Raw genomic sequence first — 11,925 nt, forward strand, 5'->3', positions numbered from 1 at the left:
TCCAGAGCTATCTGAAAGGAAGCTAAACCTCTCAGATCATGATCTCATGCAACCATTATCCAGACAAGGTTGAACATTTTGACAAAGACAAGACTGAAGGATTCCCCTTGCTGCAGGAGCTGGCGCAGCCACTGCAGGGGTGGATTAACAAACGGCCCCGATTACTGACTGCGATGAGATCCAAATCTAGTTTGTTAGCTAGTCTCTGCAGCGAAGCAGCTGAAAGAGCTCTGGAGTTTCGGGTGCCTTGAATTTTGTTCACTATTCTCCCTCCAGTAACTTCAACTGACCTGATTGTTTTTATGATATCTGAAGGGACTGACTAATTTACTGCAACCTTCCTGTTGAAATATTTTTATAATTGATCATAATTGCAATAATTGATCATAATTGCTCTTTGTACAGGCATTTCAAAATTCCAGAGACAAGTCTAAATTGCATCCAAGTACAGGAAAACAATGACGATAATCCAAGCATTGCCCTACTATCTTTTTTTTCCACAATGTATTTAATGACCTAAGAAAGTTACAAAAGCAACTTTAAATTACATTCACATATATAAACTGATTAAATATATTTAGCTAACACTGATAAAATAAAATCCCAAGTAACATGAAGACAAAAAACTTTAAGAGATGATTGATTCTAGAGTAATTTAAAACATTTTACTGAGTCTTTGGCTGTAGCAGTCGAATAAACCCTTACAGAAGTATTACTTGTCATTAGAGACCACTGAACGCTTACCTCATTATCCTCATTTTAGAAAGCAAATGAATGATTAGTCCAGCATTAACTTCCATAGTTTTTATTAACTGCTGTATTCAGGGAGAACAATTTCATTACTTATTCTACTTTTTTGCCATTTATTTCAGTAAGTGGCAAAATTCAGTGGCATCAAGATTTTTAATACTCAGAGCACTTTATTAGACACTGAAAGACAAAATGGTTAAGAAGTGTGGCTTGTAAGATAACGTTTAAAGGATATCCAGATAGCTATGCACATGTATGCTTAAACTCATTCAAGTTGAAGGAAACTCACAGTTTAAATTCATGTGGCACATAAAGGTATGAATGTTGTCAATTAATGTTCCAAGTCACATGTGGTGAGAACATATTCACAAAGACCAAAAATAAATTACAGATACTTTATTATCTACGAATACTTTAAAGTGTGGCATTTCCTGACAATGCTTAGAGAGAATCATCAAGTAAAAGAATGCAACAGTTTTAAGAACTTGTGAAACCCTGATGACTGCTAGTTTCCACTTAGTTTTCTCATGATAGGGCTGTCAGGTTCAGCATTGGTGAAAATACTTCCTACAACCACGTGAGTACCCCACATGATATGACGTATAACTTTGCAGCAGCCAAGATCATCAACGTAAAATCCCAAGTGGCGGTAGCGTTCATCCGTTTCAAACAGAGTGTTGTTTGTGTAAGGTCCAAAAAACTAGGTGGAAAAAAAAAGAGAATTTTTCATGTGAACATTTCCAAGAACATTTAAAATGTCAGAACTACCTCTTTTTAAACAAAACCACCTAAGCCCAGAAGTACCAGTTACATCTGTTGGAGGAAATTTTATGTACAGTTTTATTCATGAAATCTACACATGAAGCTAAGCAGAGCACCTCTGGTTATACTGGTACCCCATATTTAAAGACTTCCCTTTGTCACTAAGAGAGTGCTTAAGGTGTATCAGTGTGTTTGAATGTCTAATCAATCACACACACTAAAAACCTCAACAACTTTGGAAAGGTTCTCCTACAGGCATCAAGGACAGAACCCTTCAGTGAAATAGCAAAACTAAGACCTGTACCTCTTCAAAGATGCTTTGAGGAGCAAAATGTGTACAAACTGGAAACAGGTCTTTCAGTTGCTTTATCTCAGAAGGAAGCTTCTGACCAAAAGGCTACTCCTGACAAACAGGTTATCAGTAAGGGTCTTACTGCTGAACTGGAGCCCAAAGACAGAACCCTACTTTCATCAATCCATAACTATTCCTTAATGCATGGCATTTCTAGGAAGACTATACACACCTTCAACGGCCTGTTCACTTTATAAACATCCCCCGCTAAACCCATTTGCCTCTGTTGACACAATAAATCGCTGCCTTTCACAGTGTTTTTAAATAAAAACCCACTAAACTGAGCTTTGCCATGATTATGTTTAATTATGATATGGTTTTAACAGTTCTCAGACAAAAATACGTATGTGCTCATGCTTTGAGAGAAGCTTTCTCAATTCTCTCTATAAGTTTTAAGACCCTTTATGTTTCATAGATGTCTTGGTAAGAAACTGTCAGCTCCTCCTGAGAACTGGTGTAATCTGACAATGAAAGCTAACACTTTAACAGAAAAAAGAGATAAATTTTTTCTACATAAAAAAAAGATATTATTAACTAGGGCAAAGAGATTTAAAAATTCCCATCTACGCAAATAGGTGTCAGGACTATCAAGGTACCTAGGGAGCGCATAACCAGCCTATTGTGCAGTGACTAAGAGTTTGGCCATAAAACTTCATGAAAAAGGTGGATTTAACCCATGTAGAAGAATACAAATACCACTGCTGGTCAGGACATAGCAGCACCCGTTGCATATTCCACCCAGCACATAACTTACTGCCAATCCTGAGGATGGGTCAACGAAGTCAGCCCAATAGCCTTCCGAAATAATTGCATAGCAAATTTCCTTGGCACCATTAATGAACTTTAAAAGAAAATAAAGAGAAAGAAGGATACGGAATAAGATTTTTGTTACATTATCTATATACACCCATGCACACATCAGAACACATATAAAATATTCTGAAAATGAACAAGCACAGATTTATTTTGGCCTCTACTGATAAATGGGAAATTCAGCACACTTTCAAAAAAATAATTAATAATATTAGGAGGATTAGAATTAACGGTATGTGTTAGGCTACTCCAATCATGAGATTTAAAAGTGTTCCTTGTGCCAGTCAGTAATGGATTAACAGCTTCTACAAGGAATAATGTAATTCCTTTGATTATTCATGCAGATTACAATCATACCTGTTATCCTCTTTAAGAAGTCAACCATTACTTCAGGTATTTCTGTGTTATTTCCATGAGTTTACAATCTCACCTAAACTCCACAAATTTGACACTAAATGTAGCATTACACATATTTTTATAAATATATGAAAAACATTGTTTTGCTGTACGATTTTATCTCAGCCAAAAGGACAGCATTATGCAGTCCTTCCTGCACTGCAAATGACTTTAAAGAACATTTTAGTTTTGCATTATAGCACACAGTTACATAAACACTTGACTTTTACACCAATCTACGGCAATTCTCTTGTTGCAATTAACTGGCGCTCAGAACGATGATTTCAAACTCTCCCACTATTTGACAAACAAAGTTTTAGGTAATTTTTCAATTACACTGGAGGACACCAGATGATGTTCCTGAAAATAGTATTTTCAATAAAGCAACATGCCAAGAAGTTCCCTGTTCTGTAATACATCATCAAAACTTTTTCCTCTCTGAAGAGACATCTTAGAGAATCTACTTTTTTCTTGTAGCAAACTTTTAATGTCAGCTACTTTGAGAAAAGAAGCTTTTTTTTAAAAAAATCTTTGGTGTTGATTTGCAGTTATCTGTCAGATAAAGAAGAAAATTCAGCCAGGTAGATTTAAAGCTCTGCTTCCGTATTCTGACATCACAACACAGGGCACAAAATAATTAACACCACCTAGCGATTACACAGACACTTTTTCCACAGATAAATCAGCAAGAACAGGAGACCCCAGTTCTGTACTTTTAATGACCTAGACCTGCAGTTTTCAACCCGTGTTATGAGGGCCCCATAGAAAACTTCTGAAGAAACCTGCAAAGGTGAGTGCGAAAGAAAACCAAAAGCACCACAAAGTTGAGGTATGTAATGGTTCTAAAACCATCCATGCACTGAGAAAAACATGTCCAAGTGCAAAAATCTAAATGCTGAAGACACTGAGCTACAGGAAAGCAGAAATTCACATAGCTTCCTTAAAATGTGAAAGCAATTCCCTAATCTCATAAAAAAGAAATATTTCTAACTTCAGAACAAATATAATATTTTATTTACTTTCAGTTATGAAAATTGGACTGTTGTCTATAATTAGTGCCCTTAGGAGCTCAAGGTTTCAGATTTATAGAAATATTATTACAGGTACTCAGCTTCAGGTCCCTAATGGTCCAAAATAAGGGAAATTTATCCCTTCAGTAATCTGTTCTGAATTTTGAGGTTTGATGGCTCTGATGATTAAAGTCAGCCATCTGAAGACAGCATTTTAGGCATTACATTTCTGACCCAGAACTTCTTTTGATTCAGTGTTGTAACAACCCCTCAGCAATCACTTGGAGCACAGTTAACAAACACTCGAGAGGCACTACTGTAAACATTTTGATTTGGCTGTACATAACCCTCATTACTTCAGCACAAGCCTCTCACATTAAATTAGTATTTATAAGGTTACTTCTAACCATCTATGAAGCAAACAAACAGACCATTTTCTTGTGAATTTGCTGTTAGTAACCTTTAGGCCAGGAGGTTACATCCAACATCCTAACACCCCTCCAGTGACTATATTAGACTTGACAGGGAGGTGCACAAGGAAGAAAGATGCCAATTAACATATAATTAGACCAGATTACAATGCCAAAGACTAACAGACCATAAATAATTCAAAGAGAAGAACACAGTAAAATGAAGGGAATTTTAATTTGTGTATAATCTCTATGTTGATCCTTCAGACTGCTTCTTCCTTTTCATGTGGTAACCCTTGCACTGCTTTATACAGGCCACACTTGCAATTTACAGGATTGAAAACAACATTAGCAGACTATTTTCAAAGATAAATATGACCCCCCACTGCACAGATGAAAATCCCACAGGCTGATTTTTACTAGTTTTAGGAAAATTATAACAACAGAAACATTTTGAGGTGCTAAGAAAAGAATGTCAGCCGTGGTGAACACTGACACCTGCTGGAGTACACGCCAAAAAATTCGGAAGAATGTGAAATAAAGCGATTTTCAGAGAGACCTCTAGTGGCAACAGAGCCAGACAACAAAGTTCATGAGGATGGTAAAGATGTAATAAAGGTAACTGATAACTCAGGCCAAAAGCATTAACCATGCTCATTATCGGAATGGAAAAAAAACCCAGAGCAATTGCTTTTTACAAGTAAGGATGCACTAATCAACAAACTCTGTGCTGGAATCTCAATTACATCACAGAGAAACCAAGAGAGCAGTGAAATCCCACAAAACGCTTTGTAGTAAAGCTGAAATAAGGTGAGAAAAGAGTTGCTGCCCTTTAACTGCAACAGGACAACAATCAAGTATCTGCGTTAATGTGCTGTAGCATTTTACAATATTTTAGTATATTTTTGACTCACCCCACTCTGAAGAATTTAATAGTTCTGGGAGATATTTCATGAAGAATAGTCAAAAAGCTACAAAGCTGGAAAAAAGTTCTCAATTTTATCAGCAAGAGAACATAGGATTAGCCCAAAAATGCTCTAGAAAGTAATAGAGTATATTACTACCAGAGCTAGAAAAGGACCAAAATATACACATAGTACACAGAAGACTCATCTACAAACAAAAATAAACTGATGCTACTGTCACCTACTTACGTTTTCTAACAGCATTTCTCTCTCATCCTCCACTTCTTGACTCCATACAGTCATATCATTTTTAGTCTTCTGGCTGACAGTTAATACTGTTAAATTGTTGGTATTCACCTCTGGAAACATTGATTGAAAGTCTAAAAAAAGTGAAATCAGCATATTATGGCTTGTTCTTACCTTTTTCTTACAATTTTTCAGTTTTAGACAAATTATTGACCCTACTTTAGAGCCTGCATTTCATTCAAATCCAAGATACACATGTGTTTTTTACATCAAATCCAGCAATCAACATGTTAGTTTGAAATGTGGACATTGCTTTCGAGGAAACTAACGCACCATGGCAAGGTCCTGTTAAAAGCAACTTAGGGAATGGAGTTTCTCATTTCAAGAACTCCTATTTAATTGCAAGATGATAAAAGCCCCATTACTCTGCAGATTTCAGAATGTGCAAGCAGGTGCCTTTCTTTGCAAAGATATAACACCCAGTATATTTTAGCACTTTGAATTGAACACCCCCACAGCTCTCCACACACAAGATGCGAAGACCCTTATTTTCTGGCCAAGCCACATTGCACGATGCACACCAATTTTTACATTAAATCTTTCAGTAGAAATGCTTCAGATCTACTTCCTAGGACATGACAGCAGACTTGGTATCAGTAATGTACCATTAGGCATGAGTTGTGACAGTTTTTCCCCTGGGGCAGAGAAGGCCCAAAGCCATTGTGATTCTCTCTCTACATCATCTCTTGGACTACCAACAGGAAGCACATGAAGCACTGAAGTCATGATGAGGCTTCACAGAACCTTGTTTTCAGAGTGGGAGGAAAAAAGCACTTTCCCGAATTAAAAGCCCAAAGGTTCATTCTTTCTTACTCTCTGAAAAGTACGCTCTCTTCAGCATCTAGACCAAGATTTCAGCCTATCCCCTCTTTGAGTATATCACCTTTAAAATTAGAAAGTTTTATTCCAATTTAATTCCAATAATTTCCTCCTTCAGCAAACTAAAGAAAGAAAGATATAAACTCAATGTTTTCAAATAGTTTCATAATTTCAATTTGCTGTTTTACTAAGAAGCAGTGACAAAAGACTTGGTTTTGTCACAAACTGGGTTTTGGATAGTGAATTAGCTCCAAAATCTACCTGACACTAAAAAAGCAGCTGAAAGTTACTCCCTGTCACAGCAGATCTTTAATTTAAATGGCACTGAATTTTATATGAGATACAAAGTACTGTCAACAGCAAAGTTTCAGATTTCATTTTAGAGGATGTATTTCTCTTTTGCAAAATATTAACTCTGGATTACACTTTTCTATTACACGTTCTGTGTATCAGTTACATCACAGCGTTTACTTACATGTTTTTACATTTTTTAAAGTTATAACTTCTTAGCTATCGAAAAAAGTGAAGACATACCTCTTCGTAACAGTTCAGGACAAGCTTGTACTGCACATTCAACATCTGCATTTTCAAAGTAAGTTTCAGCATTATTTATTTGCTGTTTCTGTGCAACATCAGCACCCTGTAAAAAATTAAAACTGTAACTTTCCCATTCATTAAAATATAACAGCAATAACTCTGTACACCACACTATGTTTTTGTCACTACATGTCCACTGATACACACAAGCAGTTTCACAGAAAGATCATTCACAGTGAGACTTAAAATTCATTTTTCAAATATTAAAAGTGGAACAGATATAGGTATAACCTATTGCTCAAACCTATACAGAGATTTTAAGCTTTATGTATTAGTGTAACCTTATTACCCCAAAGCCTTAACCAATAGAGAAGTGAATTTTTTTGAACAATATCTTTCTGAAACAACAGCCTCAAGTATTCAATACAACAGCAATTAATAGATTTCAGACATGCACACACTACCTGAGCCAAAATAAAACTTTATTTTATAGTTCTAGAGCTCTATTAGCATTTTCAGCTTTAGCTGTTGCAGCCCAAAAAGCAGAACAGTTTTCCAATAATAGCATTTTTATTCTTTACTGTTTTTTGGTTTTACAGCTTCTAAAAAAAACCCCAACCAACCAAAAAAAAAAAAACCAGATTCTAGTAGGTATGTTACAAATGGAGCAACTGTATGTTAGATATCTAGCATTTAAACTCAAAATGCTCTTAAGAAAGTAGTAACAACAGCTGCCTCCTTTGGGATAGCAACTGTTATGTAATAGGCATAGAATGCCTTAATACAGTTTTTCTAGCTCTAACTATGCCACAATTTACAAGGAATTTGGTAAATTTCTCTAATACTGAAATTACAACACTGAGTAGTACATTAAGTCCTGACTAAAACCTGTTTGTATCTGCTTCTTGCTGACTTTCTGAATACCATCTGCAGAACCTGCCTCTGCACTTTGCTCTTTCCAGTTTCTCCCTTCCATTTTGGACAGCAACAGCTGCACAGGGCATTTTATTACACAAGTGATCTTGCTAGAAAGCAGACATACATTCAGTGCACCTGGTCTGCAGTAAATGAACTACAGTAGAATCGTCTGCTGGGCTTTTAACAGAAAGGATGAGCCACACAAGCTGAAAACCATCTCAGGAGCTCACCAGAAGCTTATGTTTTCTGAAAACTTTGGAATACAATGCTACATTTACAAAAAAACCCACCAGACAGCATTTTTACAATGGAGATTTGCTAGCTGACTGCCAAAGTCTGAGCATGTCACAACCTCAGAGAGCCTGGAAAGTTGAGTCAGCAGCGAGTAGCAATAGATATTTGTTGAAACGTTCCAGTCACATTAGCAATTATTGAGCTGCTTGTTGTTAATAATGCATCTATCAATTCCATTTGATAAAAGGTGATGAGACTTGGTAAACAGCAAGGTTTGAAACTGAAGTTTCCTTTTCCCATATCCATATAAGTAAGTCACTACCAAAATAATTTTTCACTAAGCACTGCTCAGTCAAACAAAACCACATCCTGAAATATTTATTTCTCCTAAAAGAAAAAAAAACTTCAGACAGTTCTACATAATCTCTCACTCATCCCAGTTAAAACTCATCTTTCAAAACCATCTATAAAATCAACAGTATCTTTTTTTCAGGAGGAAGAGAGGTTAGTTATGTTTCTCTTAGACAAGAAATACCAGTTTCACACAGAGGCAGCCTGTTCATACCTGAAATTCGTTTATGTATTGTGCCATTACAAATTCATGCCTTTCACCTGCTGAAGGCTCTGCTAATATATCAGGCAGGTTTTTTGAAACTTGGCTTGTCTTCTGAGAAGCAGTGCCATTTAGGTGACAGTCAAAACCAAGATTACCAGGCAACTGGAATCTCTGGTCCTGAGGACCAAATGGACCCATTACTTCATCTGGCCACACAGTTCTTGGACCTGCAAAAGTCAAAGCCTTGCTTTAGTCATCACTTCTAAAAAGAAAGAGGAAAAATAAGAAAGAAGAAAAAAAAACCTCTCCCATAGAAATATCTGTATTTGATCCCAATCACAGATAACCAAAGTAAACAGAATCCACAACTAAAAGTGAGGACCCTGACACAAAACGCACACTTCAGAATTCCCAAATTCATACAGGGTGCAAAGTTCTGATAGCACACAGATTCAAAGAAAATTAATTTGCTTTTTCTTACATAAATCAGGAGGTGTAGCAGCAACATGAGGCTCATCTGAGCCAGAGGAACCTGCTGTAGAAAAAGCCTTGGGATTTACAACTCTTTTGACTAAGGAATAAAACCCTGGTAGGTAGGTGACCAATCTTGCTCTGTTACAGAGCACCTGAGAAGACAAAAACAAAAGAAGTGTTACATACTGACAGCAAAAATACTAGTTTAAGTACAGCTTTGTGGATCACAAGATAAATCCTCACTCAATAATTAAACTACAATTTTAATTATGATCAACTGTGTTTCTGTAAAATCAAGTTTTAAAAGTATTTTATTACTGCTTTTATATTTTACTAGTAATAGTATTCTAAGTAAAGGAAAAGCCTCAAAAACACTTATTGAAAAGCCTTCTCCTGTGAGGAAAAAACCCTGAGAAGTTTAAATAGCACCACTGAAACCCCAGAACCTAAGCTAAGTCATGGGTGAGGATTGTTTCCATGCATGTTACTGTTTCCATGGTTGCCACAATTCAATAATGGGATTAATCATCAGAAATACTTAGAAATATTGTTAATTAAGTAAATGCTGATATCCAAGATGTTTGCCTTGAGGGCTTGTACAAATGTTAGCCAGCCTATACTCCTACTTCTTGAAAGGCTGGAGGGAGACACAAGATAATATCACTACAGATACATCTTGCAGCTTTCATATTTCATATTACACATATTTCTTTGCCAGCAAAGTACACATACCAACAGCTGTGAGCTATACAGGGAGACAGGTGTATCAAAACACACAGGTGTGATAATTTCAGCTTCTTTCTTTTGCTCTCAAAATCCATAAATGCTTAACATGCACAATTTAATTTTGTGCAGCTAATGCTATTTCGATTTGCAAGCTCAGTACATTCACATGTTCATAAACAAGCGTTACTGCATGCATCAGTACAGTTGTCAAAATGCCAATAAACCATAAAACCTTTATGAATTCTGTGGGCTTGGAACACACCAGAAAATTTGCTTCCTACCACAGAGCTGTACTGTCAACACAACTTTCAGTTGCTGAAGGTGATTCTATCAGAAACTGATTCAGCCAGACAGCAAACAGAAAATTATGCAATGCTATCTCCCTGAGCATGCAAATGGTCTCAACAACAGGGCTTCAAGGAGCTAAAGGCTCCTCACCATGAGGATCAACTCTGAGGACCAGTGACAGTATCTTAAACAGTAACGTGAGCGACTGTTACTGGGGGGTTTTTTTTGTGGGTTTTGTGTTTTGTTTTGGTTTTTTAAACATGAAATATCCAGGTGATGTCAGTAAACGGAAAAGTCTGATTTATATTTTATACTTTAAAAAGAGACTGACAACTTTCACGATGTATTTACACATGCATAGCAAAAAACATAACTAATCATACACTCAAAACATAGTTAGAAGTGTAATTTCAAAAAAAAATAAAGACTACTTAACTCCAGTACAAAACTACTAATACTCCTGACTACAGTTGCACAAAAGCATGCATTACTGCAAAATATAAATCCCACCTGCCATAACATGTGTGCTTTCCTAAAACTTTACTTTCCAGTGAGGGAAAGACATTATTTTGAGAAACTGACATAAAGGGATTTTCCTTAAGTGCTTTATTCTTGATTCTGTAGAAGTTTATGCCTGTGTTTACTAAACATGTATGCTACAGGGTTACTTCAAAAAGTGAGAAAATTGTGGCATTTGTATGTTTAAGACAAAAGCTCTATTCAGAGTATCAGGACCTGGGCCAGTAAGCATCAGATTCTTACACATCACCTCTGCGTAAACATACAATGTCTAGCAAGTTCTATCAACATCAAAAAGACTCAAATGCATAAAAGCACGTTTGATTTTCTGACTTAAATCTATAATTCAGAGTTAAGGCCTTAAGCTGTCTACTTCTAAAACACCGCTAGGTCTGAAAGGTTCCTGTAACAACAACAAAAGTCTGCTGATCCCACTTGAATGCTTCCTCCTCTATTAGGTAAAAGCTCTATTGACATTAATTTTTGCATAATAATTATATTACAGATAAAACAAACACAGCTGACACATAACTACAAGGAAAGAGCATTTTTTTTCTTACAATCAGGATCACTTAACATGGAGACGTTAGTGTTAATCACAGACGTGTTGACTGGGCTCACTTACGCAAATATTTATGTACCCAGCAAAAGAACACTGCTGAGATCAATAAATTATTCATGTCCCCGTGGCAAAACTAAATCAATAAAGCCTGGCTTATTCTCCACTCTGAAAGTACCCTGGTGAACCTCAGTGTTTAATCTTAACTCATAACATAAAAAAAAAAAAAAAAAACAACAAACCCAAACCACCCACAGATCCTACTTAATCCTCGATTTGATTATTCCCATGATATCCACAGAAATTGGCTTCCAAAACTTAGATGGACAGACAACACCTAATCAAACTGTGCCGTAGTACAACTGAGATTTTTACCAGGGAGCCCCCCATAAGCCTGATGATTTAAAGACACTTTTAAAGGGAAATCAAACAAAACGCAAGCGCTCTGCTTCGACAGCGCCTGTTTGCGAGGGTGGACGAGGCTCAGGGGCGGGTTTCCAGCCCCCTCCCGTATCACAAACCGGCAGAGAAGGGGTCACGCCCGGGAGGCGCGGAGCCGCGCTACTCACGCTGGCCATTGCGGACGGCGGG

General features: G+C 36.7%; 1 protein-coding gene across 1 annotated transcript; it reads right to left on the bottom strand.

Annotated features, from left to right (window-relative positions):
* Positions 1–1,132: 1,132 nt before the first annotated feature.
* On the bottom strand, positions 1,133–11,912 carry MMADHC (methylmalonic aciduria (cobalamin deficiency) cblD type, with homocystinuria). Its single transcript, XM_010078829.1, has 7 exons — positions 11,766–11,912; positions 9,250–9,394; positions 8,778–8,995; positions 7,058–7,163; positions 5,648–5,778; positions 2,619–2,705; positions 1,133–1,450 (listed from the first exon to the last, which is right to left on the bottom strand). The coding sequence occupies exons 1-7, from the start codon at positions 11,910–11,912 to the stop codon at positions 1,256–1,258; spliced, it is 1,029 nt and encodes a 342-aa protein (XP_010077131.1). The 3' UTR covers positions 1,133–1,255.
* Positions 11,913–11,925: the final 13 nt, after the last annotated feature.

The sequence above is a fragment of the Pterocles gutturalis genome, unplaced genomic scaffold (assembly GCF_000699245.1).
Source record: "Pterocles gutturalis isolate BGI_N339 unplaced genomic scaffold, ASM69924v1 scaffold19603, whole genome shotgun sequence".
In the NCBI taxonomy this organism is placed as follows: domain Eukaryota; kingdom Metazoa; phylum Chordata; class Aves; order Pterocliformes; family Pteroclidae; genus Pterocles; species Pterocles gutturalis.

Bases quoted from the DNA above. Each gene is read 5' to 3' on its own strand.
- MMADHC (XM_010078829.1), bottom strand. From the start codon at position 11,912: ATGGCCAGCGTGAGTAGCGCGGCTCCGCGCCTCCCGGGCGTGACCCCT. The intron at 2,706-5,647 runs GTAAGTAGGTGA...TTTCTTTTAAAG, and splicing joins GAGAAATGCTGTTAGAAAAC to TTCATTAATGGTGCCAAGGA. The intron at 1,451-2,618 runs GTAAGTTATGTG...TTTTCCACCTAG, and splicing joins ACCCATCCTCAGGATTGGCA to TTTTTTGGACCTTACACAAA.